A 13,408-nucleotide genomic window follows, 5' to 3' on the forward strand; every position below is an offset into this window, starting at 1 on the left:
GTTGGTGGTAAATAGATAGATAGATAGATAGATAGATAGATAGATAGATAGATAGATAGATAGATAGATAGATAGATAGATAGATAGATAGATAGATAGATAGATAGATAGATAGATAGATAGATAGATAGATGGATGGATGGATGGATGGATGGATGGATGGATGGATGGATGGATGGATGGATGGATGGATGGATGGATGGATGGATGGATGGATGGATGGATGGATGGATGGATGGATGGACGGACGTATGGATGGACGGACGGATGGACAGACGGACGGATGGACGGACGGATGGACGGATGGATAGATGGATGGATGGATGGATGGATGCTAAAAAAAGCGTGGGGTACGCAAAGGAATGCTTTGCATTCAAAACAAGCAAGGCCGCGCAGTTCCAGTGCTCTTCAGGCTTGACCCTATTAATTCGAAGCTCTCTAGGTTTAGTTTCTTGTTTGGTGCTGCATATGCTTCGCGATTAAAAAGAATTTGCCGTTTTTTGGCTACATTATTCTACTAACTAGCATTGCTAAGTCTTATTGTTTCTCATGCCAATTTGTGCCTTTTTGTTCATTCAGAATTCTTCTTTACAAAGCATTGTTATCCCTTCAAATATAGGTATAAAGAGACACGCTTCGTCATAAACGACTCGGGAACCCTCTCGGCCATGAGTAATAATACAAAGAGAAAGAGAGACATACTAATCTGAATACTTGATAAATTTTTAGCATTCAAATGATCACGCAAAAGCGATTTGAGGACGGAGAAAGTGATCTAAATTTTGTTGTAAAGGCTTCTACATTTTCTTTGCTAGAGTTGTATACGTTATATTTATCTGTGTAACCACTGCCGAATTGTAACATGACTGATTACACCAACAACGCAACCAAGTAATAGTTGCAGCGCAACTACGGAAGCAAGAAATAAGAAGGGGAAAAAGCGCTTGCTTACGCTGTTACGCTGTGACTACTACTTTTTTGCGCTGTTTGCATATTCAGTCACGTCCGACCAATTTGCCAATTTGCACGCCGCATAACCGGAACATGTTATTGTTATTCATGCTTGACAATGACCACATGACGAATGAGTGGCAGACAAATGAATAGAGGAGCGGAAATGCGTGGCCACATCATTAAGATATCATCTGAAAGTCAGCGCCACGCCTGGAGAATTAAAGCCCTTTTTCGAGTTCCAATAAACCTCAGGGAATGAAAACAGGCCCCTGACACCTCCAGTTTGACGACAGGTTGCGAAGCGATAGGATTCTGCGTCACTTTCACTTATCCAAACGTAATATATAGTTTGCCTTTGCTTCTAAGACTCGTCAGGATTTAGCGGAAAGGCGACATCTGGTGAAGGCACTCTCCGAGGAGTATTGATCGAATCTTTGTGCTAGGGCCACTCCCGTCACCCGAACAATTTCTTCACAGCTCTTGGAAATTGTTTACCTCTACCGTATTGTATCTCTTTATTTATATCATGCACTTTGTTTTTAAGCTTTTGTGCGCTGCCATGCCTTTTAACAACATGTTTGGTCTCGACAGGCGTGGGAAACAAATTGAAAAATACATAAAAAAATACGAACAAAACTATCCTTGTTCTTCATTTTCAGAAATGCGGTACTCAGACTGTCGTTCTCTTACTTATTTTCGGAAATCCTTGTTATTTACAAGGTAGAAGGCCGTGATAAAATTAGTTTTAATGCTCCTTTGAGTTATCAAATTGCGTCGCGCTATTTATCTGTTCCACAAAAGCAGCCAGGCGTACAAAAGCAGTCTCGTTTTCTGGTGCATCAGATTTGAATGCTTATATGATGTATGCTCTTAATATCTAGCATATGTGAAAGGGCCGGAGTCTGGTGCGTCATCAATATACATTTACATGTCTGCCATTACGGTAGTTAAAAGTGTACACGTTCTAGATCAAGTACGAATAGCCTTGTATTTCCAAGTGCCTTCTTGTTGTGCCACTACGAATTTCCTTCTCTATTTTCTATCTCAAACATTTTAACATATCTCCGTCTCTTTTTGAATGCGTATGATTGAGGCTTCTGTTAAGCATAAATAACCAAACGAAAACAAGTTTTTCATCGCGTTTTAACCACCACTTGGCCCACCTATGCAAACACTACCGCGAATTTTCTAGAATTTTAACTCTGCTGACTAAAAACTGAGGTATTATAAAAAATTAGGAGGCCACTACCTTTTAGAGTAAGAGCTCGTTTAAAAAAAAACACCACACCTTTACGTTTCTGTGCAATCGAAAAACCCAAACGTAGAACAATGACATATGCTTGGGTGTCTGGCAAGTGGAACGGAAGGGTTTCAAAACTGCTCAAGTGAATGGTGAACAAGAAGCGTGGGGATATTAAGAAAGGGGGCGGGCGGGGTTTGGTTGCTTTGAAATCATCGGAAAATTGAGCCAAAAGAAACATTAACAAAAAGCGCACCACACCTTCACAGTGCAAACTGTCAAAAAAGTTTATTGAAAGAAAATACACAAACTGGGGCAAAGAGTCACGGGGTTAAAATTCAAAATCATCAAACCAGGTTGTCTTCAGTGCTAAGAAAAAGAATTTTAGTAGCATGCAACATGCCGGATGGCCTCACTGTGTATGTCTCACCATGTCTGTAATAACGAAAAAATTCGCAGATCACACGTACCTGGGAATTAACGTTTTGCAAAGCATATGGAGGCAAGGTGACTGGGTTGCAATTTTTTTATTAGGCGACACGTCATGGAATGACGCTAAGTATGTGTACATATGTTGCACGCACAGACATATGTTGAAGACTAGCAGATGTGTAAGTAACCAATAGTTTACACTTGCGCAACAAGATCAACTGCAACATGCGTATTAACAACACCAGAAGAGGACATGAAGCGCTGATGCTCACGAAAATGCTGGCCCTGGACATTGCTACATAAATCGACTTCAGCGCATTGCAGCTAACCGCAATTGACGTTAACCCGACATGAAGGCTATCAAAGGTGTACATATATGAGGTGGCAGTAAAATTGGGTAGGCAGCACTGCAACCACTATTGACGTTTCCCAAAAATAAGCGTCTATTTGAATAGTAGTTCTGAGACCTTGCGTAGATCTGTGAAAGAATGCTTGACTGCCACCCAGAATGCTTAGGTTCTATTCCTGCTCTGAACCTGAAATTCACTTTGCATTTTTCGGGGGGGGGGGGGGGGGGGGGTCAAGGCTGCCTATGACAGGTTTTTCTTAACACTGGCATTTATTCTATGCTATCGTTGGGTCAACGCTACCAATGTCTGGTATTGCTTAACGCTCACGCATTAATAGTGCCAATATTTATTCTCGTCGTTGCTGGGTAGATACTAAGAACTGTCAATCACCTTCGTTACATACCCGCATGGCAGCGGCACATACCCGCCCGTTTGTATGCGCCACTGGCTGGTGGGAAGTGTTTGACGACGTACGCGACGGGATTGTAACATTATTCATGTCTAGACCAGCGCGTCATATTCGTCAAATCATCGTACCTTCCCATGGTAATTTCGGCTCACGCCCACTTAAGGGGGTGACCACGAGAGCACCGAACGTAAGCGTCTAAATAGATAGATACACTCAAAGCAGCGAAAATTCACTAAGATATGCCTCGCACATAAAAACTAATAAAGAACATCTTTGATCCTTCGTGTAACCTTCCGTTTTTTTTTTTTCAAGTTTGAGCGTTTGACAGCGCTAGCGTCTGACAGTAAAGACATGCAACTGTACTCACTGCAATGCAGTGAAAATTTTCTAACAATGTGTTTTCATCCATAGCACCTGATTATCTGATAGCCCGTTATTTAATCAATTGAGTGTCTGTCTTGTGGGAAACTCCGGCGCAGCAGTTTGCACAGTATATACAATACACACCCTCCCCTGCCATATGCAATGAACTTTTCGCGGCGTAGCCCACCCCTTATCTCGCCAGCTATACCCCTGAAAGTGCTCATCCATAGCCACGAAAACCTGTCTAAGCTTGTCTGCACCCGACAGCGGCAGCTAATCAAGTTTTAGTGTGTACATTAGAGTCTCAGATTTTAGTGTTCTCCTTTTCCCGCAATATGCAGTCGGATTAAGACTAGGCTTGGTGTTTTTTCTGCGGCTGAATCTTTTGAGTTAATGCGAAAGGCTATGGCACCCATGAACTTACATTTAGGCGCACGTGAACAAAAAACAATTCCTTACGAAATTTCACATACAACGTACATCATGATGATGTCACGTTATTGCACTTACAACATCATAAACTAATATTATTATTAATATTAAACGAGCCAGTCAAGAACAAATCTTGGTGAGCAGAATAAAAATATTGCCCTGCAGTATAGTGTCTGAGCTTAACGTATATTTCACCGATGTCAGGGAAGCGGGGTTCCTTTTAACCAATGCCTATTATTTTCACGTTGTCATATCGCACCCAATCAACGAAACCTAGAAGTTATGGCCATGACTTTACGGCACGTGCATGAACAGCTTGTAAGAATGAAACTTCCCTAAAGATGCCTAACTGTGGCTTATTACTAGACATTTCATACCTTACTCCAGTCAGGTCTTGCGAAGATGCCGTTCTTAACCACTGTATATGCATGGTGGATGCGATATTGCAATTCGTGCAAAGAGCGTGCCTGTTATCGCCTCCATTATTGAGAATTGTCAATTGTGCTCTAATATTTTTTATAAGGGTAATACTTCGACTACCAAGAAATAAATGAGACTCCTCACCCGTATGGTATTGATACTCTCTATTGCCTTTTACATTATACATACAATTTTAAGAATACTTTTATTCGCGCGTAATTGTTATCCATGTACCTCTAGAGATAGGCATTTTCATTGATATCATTGTACGATAAATGTTAAGTAAAGACCTTGCTGGTGAGAAATGTTTTCTATGGTGTGCTTTGAAATTATATTGGTCCATATGCTGGTGTAAGGCTCCTGAACAGTTACGCAATTATGCAACAGAAAACTTTCTCTACACAGTAATCCTCAGCGCGTACTTAGTATGCCTCCCTTTATGGCTTGCTTTGGTGTATGTAAATCATCATCATGAGCCTGACTACACCGACAGCAGGGCAAAGGCTTCTTCCATGATCCGCCAATGAACCCAGTCTTGTGCTTTCTGCTGCCACGTTATAGCTGCAAACTTTTATTATCATTGGCCCACCTAACGTTCTCTTTCGTCTTGCATTTGTTTTCTCTGGGAATCTAGTCAGTTACACGTAATGACCAACGATATCCTGCCTACGCGCTACATGCACAGCCCATGCCCATTTCTTCATCTTGATTTCAACTATGATATCGTTAACCTAGGCTTGTTCCCTGACCAACTCTGCTCTCTTCTTGTCTTTTGAGGTTACTTCTATTGTTTTCCTCTCCATCGCTCGCTACGCCGTCCTCTATATATGCCGAACGCTCTTCGTAAGCGTCCAGCTTTCTGTTCCGTAAGCTAGGTCCGGCATGATGCTGCTGTTATGGACTTTCCTAATGAGGATTAGTGGCAGATTACCAATCACGATTTGAGAATGTTTGCGAATGTTATCCGCTCCATCTTTATTCTCCTGGTTATTTCACTCTCATGGTCGGGCTCGGCGATTGCTACCTTTTCTAAGTAGACATATTTCTTTACAACTTCGATCTTCTCCCTGTCTATTCCAAAATGCTGTTTTCTGACGAGACTGCTGCACGTTCCTTTAAATTTATGCATTTTACTTTTCCGACCTACACTTCAGCTTCCCATGTCGAGTTAACGAATCATAAGCTGTAATTTATCATCTCATTCATCAAAGCAATTTCATTAGCTAATCGAAGGTTGCTAAGATACTCTCCATTAACTCTTACCCCTATCTCTTCCCAATTTAGGACCCTGAAAACATCCTGTACACACGCGGTTAATAGCAGTGGAGAGACACTTCTTTATTGAAATTCATTCACTTTCTTTATGGAAAACTATGGCGGCTGTGGATCCACTCTATATTTAGTCCATTATGTTTATGTAGGGTTCATCAATGCCCTGATTACTTAGTGCATCAATGCTGATGCCTCGAGAGTGTCAAACACCTTCTCGTAATCTATGAAGGCTATGTATATGGGTTGGCTGTATTCCGCACATTTCTATATTACGTGATTGATAATAGGAATTTGGTCTATTGTGGAGTAACCTGTAATAAAATCTGCTTGTTTCTTTTATTAATAGAACTCTAATGTCACCTTCCTTTTATTAGACAATATTTTTGTAAATAGCTTGTATAGAACAGACAGTAGGCTCATGAGCCCGTAATTTTTGAAGTCCTTGACGTCTTTTTTTTTATAGATTAAGATGATTTTGACGTTTTTTCTAAGGTTCCCGTGCCCTTTCTCTCAAGAGACATTTTATATATAAAGTGGCTAGTTGTTCTAACACACTTCACCACCATCTTTCAGCAGGTTTATTGTTACCTTATTCTCGCCAGCTGCTTTGCTTTTTTGCATATTTACAGGAGTTTAAATACTTCCCCCGTCATTACTGGTAAGATGTCAAATTTTTCTGGGCTATTATTCTTTTTTACGATATAACCCTGGTTATTTCGGCTTCTGTGCAGCTCTTTGTAGAAATCTTCCGCCATCTCAACTATCCTATTCATGTTGGTTATGACAATACCTTCTTTATCTCTTGATGCATACGTTCGCTTTCTGCTTATTCTCAAGTTTGTGCAGCTTTTAGCTTCTGCCGCTTTCAACAGCGTGCTCGATTCTATCATGGGTTCCTTTTGGATGTCAGCTACCTTACGCCTATTGATGAGCTTCGAAAGCTCTACTAGCTCTATCTCGTCAGTTTTATTAGAAGTTCTTGTGGTTTGTCGTCGTTTATTAAGATTTTGGCCTCCTGGGATAGTTTGCCAGTGTCTTGTCTAGCGACTGAACGTCCAACTTCTGTTCCACATTGTTTAATGATATCAGGAAGAGTATCATTCATTGTGTCAATGCTAATGTCGGTCACCTCGTTTAGAGCTGTGAATTTATTCTGAATTAAAATTCAGAATTCCTGTACTTTTTCACCGCTAGCTCTTTTTTGGCTTCTGGCGTATCATTTTATGCCTTTGATTGTTTTTAATCCAGATGAATTTGAGATCTTGTAATTCTATGGTCATTGCATAGTCTCTTGCGAACTACTTCTACATCCTGTAAAATGCCTAGCTGTGCACAGAGATTAAAGTTCAGTTCATTTTTAAATTTACCATTTGGACTCCGCCGTGTCCACTTATGGTTAGTCCGTTTTCTGTAGAAGGTATTATGATCCGTTTATAATTGCGTTCTGTGCACTCTACTAATAACTGTTCTCTGATATTTCTAGAGCCGATGGTATACTCCCCCACGGCATAGTCTCTGACCTGTTTCTTGCCTAGTTTGGCATTAAAGTCACTCATCAGTATAGTCTACTGTGTATTTACTTAATAACTGCATACTCTACGTCTTTGTATAAGCTTTCAACCAGATGTTCTTCATGGCTCGATGTAGGCGCGTACACCTGCACCATCTTTATCTTGTACCATTTCATGGCAAAATTATATATTGAAGCACAAATATAAAAAGATTTTTTTCATGGCGAAAGACATATCAGAACTCAAAAATATAAAGGAATCTTGTGTTGCCAGATATGCTACAAGTTGAAGCAGTTTCAAAAATTTTCAAAGTGCGCCAACATTAAAGCAGTAATGAATACTGCGGTCCTTTCTGTACTAATCATTACGCACGTAGTCACGATTGCAATCATTGCCAATGACTGTAACTAACAGTAATGACTGAAACAACCATGACTATTCTGTTCAATACTTTTTCACAGCGAAACACCATCGGCAAGACATTTCTCACAACAGAACAGTGTAAATGACACTTGATGTGAGAAAGAAATTCTGTTGAGCTCCGCTGAATGCTATTTAAAGGCAATCTTCAGTCAATTTTCAGTTCTGCGAAGATCTCAGGCATCCAGATTGCGACTTTTATTAAAAAAGAAAAGGAAGTAACTTGTGGTTTTGCTCAAATAGGTGCTGGCCGAATAGTACATTCTACAGTCTTCAAATATGTCTTATCACCCCACACTAACAACATCTTCGTTATGAATACACGGCAATCCGTAGCAACCAGTTATCCGTACAAACACAACTCCCAATATGAAGGGCACAAGCAAATCGCGAGTGTGTGCTATAACTCCGAGTGCTGTCGACAGTTTGGGTGATGCCTCCCTGTCGGCTAAAGTGCAATTATGTCGCCTGGTGTCGTTTGCAATGCGATGCATTCTCTGCGTGCTTGGAGCACAACACAAACTGCGTAGCAGTGGAAGCCTCCCGTACACTACTGCACTTGGATGTCCGCTTAGCTCGCTCGCAAGAGTATCGGCCTCCGGGGAAGAGATGTTTTATTGAAGTGCGCTTGCGTGAAAGGCAGCCACCATCGTAGGCGGTGCCTTGGTGGCAGGCTGCTTTACGAGCGCCGCCCAATATTGGCCGTTAGCGGAGCGAAAGCAGCCACGTGTCGCAGAATGAGAAATCACGAAAAGAAAAAAACTTGGTTAGAACCTATCAAAACTACAATGAACTTCAACGGTGCTCGCGAAAGCTAGAAAAGTGGGAATGTTTAAGTGCGGAGGAAGGTCAAGCGTGCGCATCGTTTTTTGCTTCAGAAACTTTGGGCAACCACTTTTTTGTTGTTGTTCTTGTTGTTGTTGATGTTGTTGTTGTTGTTGTTGTTTAGATACTAGCGCCATAAGCGAACTGACACGTTCTTGCAACACAATATTTTTAGGTGAGTTTTAAGCTCTAATGGCACCATCTTGCACGATTTTGATTGAGAGCAAACTATACATGTTGTGTGAGAAATGCAATATAAAGAGAAAACATTTAAAGCTGTTCCGATGACAAATTAGAAGTGAGGAGGCCACTGATTGCGTAATATTATGAAAGAAGAAAAACGAAACGCCGCTCATGAAGCAGTTTACCCAGGTGAGAACAAATCCGCGACACCTATTTCACAATACAGTAATCATCTGCCTATGTTAGCTCTGAAGAGCATATTCAAAATAAACCAAGCAATAAATTCTTTGAAATCGGCCAGAGCTCTTGAAAGTCAGCTAAAATACCACAAATGCGTGCGTAATGAGTTCGAGGAGAGTGGTATAGCAGTAAAACATGGTACAGTGTTGGCATATCCAAATATCAAAGATGGTTCGATATGCTAGCTTTTGTAAAGTTCCACTAATTTTAACACGGCTGAACTAATCAGGCTAGGAAAGTGCATTACACTGAACAAAAAAAGTCAAGACATCTCTGAACAAAACTTAACCTCATCATTCCTTCAAAATGTATATAGAAAGCACTTCCAACTCGCTGCTTTCTCTTTAGGTATATTAAGTATTTAGGTGCTATGGTGTATACGTAATGATGCTTCTTAGCTGCAACACATTGTTTGTAGAGTCGTAACAATGTCTACGTCAAAGCAATGCCTCCACTAACTCGACTTGAAAGAATGCGTATACTGACTCACATTTACCGCTTTAATTCATTTGTCCTATGACCGATTCCTGGAGGTCACTGAGTATTTTTGCATAGGAACAACACGACACGAAGAATTCAGGAAGGTGTGACATGAACAGCTGCGCAGTGAAAAAAAAATAGACGTTGATCCCGCTCACCTGCTTTAAATATTCTTTGACGCGATGCGTCGGCGCGTCCAACAGGATGTTTGATTCGCCTCTCCGTCCCACTTCACGAAACACCTTGCGTAGCTCTTCACCGGGAGCACACTGCCGTAGTCGGAAGGTGACGTCACCCGTTGGGGACAAGCGCAGCACTTCTCGAAGTCGGAGGATAGCTGTGAAGAATTTAAGCAGCAGTGAAATATGATGTACTAATGAAATGTTGAGCATGTAGAGCTTTAGCGAGAGTTCGCGTGCAGGAATAAACCTATGTCAATAAAACCACTGCCGTGCTCGTAAACAAAACAAATGAGGCCTGCAGCTTATCCCTGTTTTTATATGTTATTTATTATTTTCATGCACTTTTGCTTCGTTTTTTATATATTTTATAAGCCGTGCTCGCGCTTTATTATGGTAGTGGCTAGTCTTTCTTACCAATAATAAGGATAGTCTAAAATCACAAAAATCAAAGAAATTCGCGCGAAAGAGAAGCTAGACAGGGTTCCTAATAATGCATTCACATAGCTCCAAGAACAACAAGACAAAAAACAGTACAATCGTGTAGCCATAAATTTCACATATATACGCTTCGTATTTAATTACAATGACACCAAAAGTTAATTAGGTAGCGCCACTGAAGATGAGCAAACTCCAGTCTTACGGAAAGATGACGTGTGTGTAAATGAAGTTGCACAGAACGCGACATCGTAGGCCAAATAGTGTTCATATCATCAGCCCTTATGTTTCCACTTTATCTGCTTTAGTGAACCACTCATTTCTGGAATGTCACTCACTCTCAATAGTGCACATTTTAGCAAGGCACACTTTGTTCCGGGGCCTAGCATTTTTCTGACACACAAAGGACAACGCTTCTGTGCCTTTACATATTGCAGTAGCTCGTGTGCCTGATCGTCGTGTCATGAACAACCTAATAATATTTCTTTCGCATCTTCTTCCGCATGTAGACTTGAATAATTGGGACTTCTGAAGGTAAAATTTGCGTAAACAGTACTGTTGGCGATTTACTACACTCCTCGCATCTGTGCATAACCTCTGTTTCTTCTTTTCGGGAGGAGTATAGTGGAGTGTCGCGCCCTTAAACTGGCAACACTTTTCCTCCTCCTTCCCTACCTCCTCTCTTCCACAGCGTGTCTTACAATCAATATCAAGTATTAGCACCATCAATCGAGCAAGCAATCATCATTTTAACGTGGCCAGGAACAGACATAAGATATTTCAGCAGACGCACGTAAAAATCAAACAATAAATATAAGCAATGCATTAAAGACAGATTTCACATAAAGATATCAAATAAAAGGAGCAAATACGCACAGACAAAAAGTGATCAACGCAAAATGGAAAAAATAAAAATACAGGAATCAGAGAGAAAAAAATGGGATATCCACACGACTATGCGGAAGGCTTTCTGAAAGACGGAAACTGGAAGAATATGTACTTTGTGAAAAACTGTGTTACGACAGAGCAAGACTCAGATAAAGATATTGACTGTGGACTATGAAAAGCATGCAGATTAAGAAAGCTAGCTATATAGAGACTGTATATTACGAGCACTAGAGTGTTGGATGAAGTTTGCAGGTACATGAAATGAACAATGCTTTCTTGTTAACTAACACGAAATTCAAAAATTCATACATCTGAGAAGTAAAGGGCAGGATATCACACCATGCTTTTAAAAACAGCAGGTCAACGCGATGTGGCCGACAGCGAAGTGATGGCTTTGGTAACAATGCGGCAGTGTTAAAACCAGATCCAGAGTCATTTTCAGCGAGACGATTGTTTTCGATGCATATGAATTTTCTCTGGACTCGCACAATGGCGGTACTGCCTGATTTAGGTATGATAATCCAGATCACAGATGCATATTCAAGTTGAGAAAGACATATTGCGGTGTGCGACATGTAGAAGAGAGTAGAAGAACCAGTTTCTCGTGAGATTCTGCAAACACACCCCAAAAAACGAAGGCCACGCAAGGCAGCACGTTTAGTGTGAGCAGAAAAAGTTAGCATGCTCTCAAACTGAACACCAATAACACCAAAATTACTGAACATATAAGCTTTAGATAAGAACGTGGTATTAACAGAGCATGAAAAACACACGATGGTTGTTTTGTGATATATATTGATGAATTTGGTCTTTCAGGTAATCAGGTATCGGTTATTGTTGTCGCGAAATTCGGATAAAATCTTAAGTCTGGCTGCAGCAGCCGACAGTCGTTAACTGAATAAATTTCATTAAACATCTTGATTTCATCGGCATATAAGATAGAACAAGAATAACAATATGCAAAAGAAAGATCGTCTACATAAAAAATAAGGGTGAGCCTAATACCGACTCTTGAGGGACCTCACTATAGTAACTTGGTGCAAAAAGGCGTTCAACCATTTGCGGCCACTTAACACAGATAGCTTCGCCAGTAGATGCACAACTGAAGAGTCAACGTCAAAGTTTGCAAAACCAACCAGCGTCACTGAGTGGCTAACTGCGCCAAAAGCCTTGTTCAGGTCTCAGGAGACTAAGTCAACCTGTTCTCTCCGAGAAATAGGGGGGGGGGGGGGATTTGCATCATAAAACTAGCAGGATATGCGGTAGATGAGCGGCCAGGGAGAACCCAGTGTTGACTGGGAACTAATGACACACAATAATGACAATGACACACATTATGTCGGGAAAAGCCGATTCAAATGCATTCGATGTTTGGAGTGTCTGTGTAACAGTTTTCCCACCACTACTTATTTATGCTACCAGCAAAAGCTGTCTGATTCAACAGTTTCTTATGTCATATATATTCTGCGAAAGTCAATTATTTTTGCCGGCACAAGATCCTTTCCACAGCTCCACATAAAATCACGTAGTGAATTTGGAAATATACCATAGACCAAAATATCTAGGAAATACTCTAAAGAATCAAAGTAATTCCATGGTATACTGGAGGTTCATTGTCACGAAGGTTTCTTTTCGGGAAAGTGCGAGCCAATGCAGGCGTGGAAATAAAAGTCCATGACAGGATCGAGAGGCAGACGGTGCATGTCCGACTGCGCATTTGGTGCGCAGTCACAGTAAGCGTCTATGTGCGTTCCGACTAAGCCACGACACGCTTCCATTGAAAATATTTCTCTTCTGTCATAAAGAACCACCCTCTTTTTTTGCTCGCCGCTTGTCTGGCAACGGGAGGAGACTTCCAGCTGAATCGTTTCAGGCCTAGAAGAACCACGGCGGGCAGATAAATAACAATGGCTTGAGCCGAGTGACAGCCCAGGAATTAGATTGCAAAAGCAAAGCAAAAAAAGGAATGCAAAACCTACGCAACATGACAGATGCCGCGACATCGGGAGATTCGTGCCAGAGAAAAATCTGATCGATAAAAGAGAAAAAATTTGAAGGGGAGGGGGTTTTATGAAAGATAAATTGTATACGTCTGCACGTACGTTTGTGTAAAGAACAAAGAGGAGCACAATAGCTTACATGAAAAGGTAATCACTGGTGGAGGCATTTCATCGATATTAAAAAGATAAATTTCTAGCAACCCGAGAACAAGCAAACTACGTAAAATATTGTATTTGAACGCGTCAAGACGATGCAAATGGCAGGAAGAAATAAAAATGTCGAAGGAAGAAATAAAATGTCAACTAGAATTGCCAGAGCATCGGCTGCGATTCGTTTTACATGGTTGACCCTTGAGACGTGCTGTTTTAATA

The 13,408-nt window shown here is 41.0% G+C and overlaps 1 protein-coding gene across 1 annotated transcript in view; it reads right to left on the reverse strand.

Annotated features, from left to right (window-relative positions):
* Positions 1 to 13,408, reverse strand: part of LOC119184742 (glutamate receptor ionotropic, kainate 2) — a 197,196-nt gene that overhangs the window by 48,066 nt on the left and 135,722 nt on the right. Inside the window, exon 4 of the mRNA XM_075895843.1 lies at positions 9,690 to 9,868. Coding sequence (XP_075751958.1) covers positions 9,690 to 9,868 — 179 coding nt within the window. The remainder of the gene's footprint in view (positions 1 to 9,689; positions 9,869 to 13,408) is intronic.

The sequence above is a fragment of the Rhipicephalus microplus genome, chromosome 5 (genome assembly GCF_043290135.1).
Source record: "Rhipicephalus microplus isolate Deutch F79 chromosome 5, USDA_Rmic, whole genome shotgun sequence".
Classification (NCBI taxonomy): domain Eukaryota; kingdom Metazoa; phylum Arthropoda; class Arachnida; order Ixodida; family Ixodidae; genus Rhipicephalus; species Rhipicephalus microplus.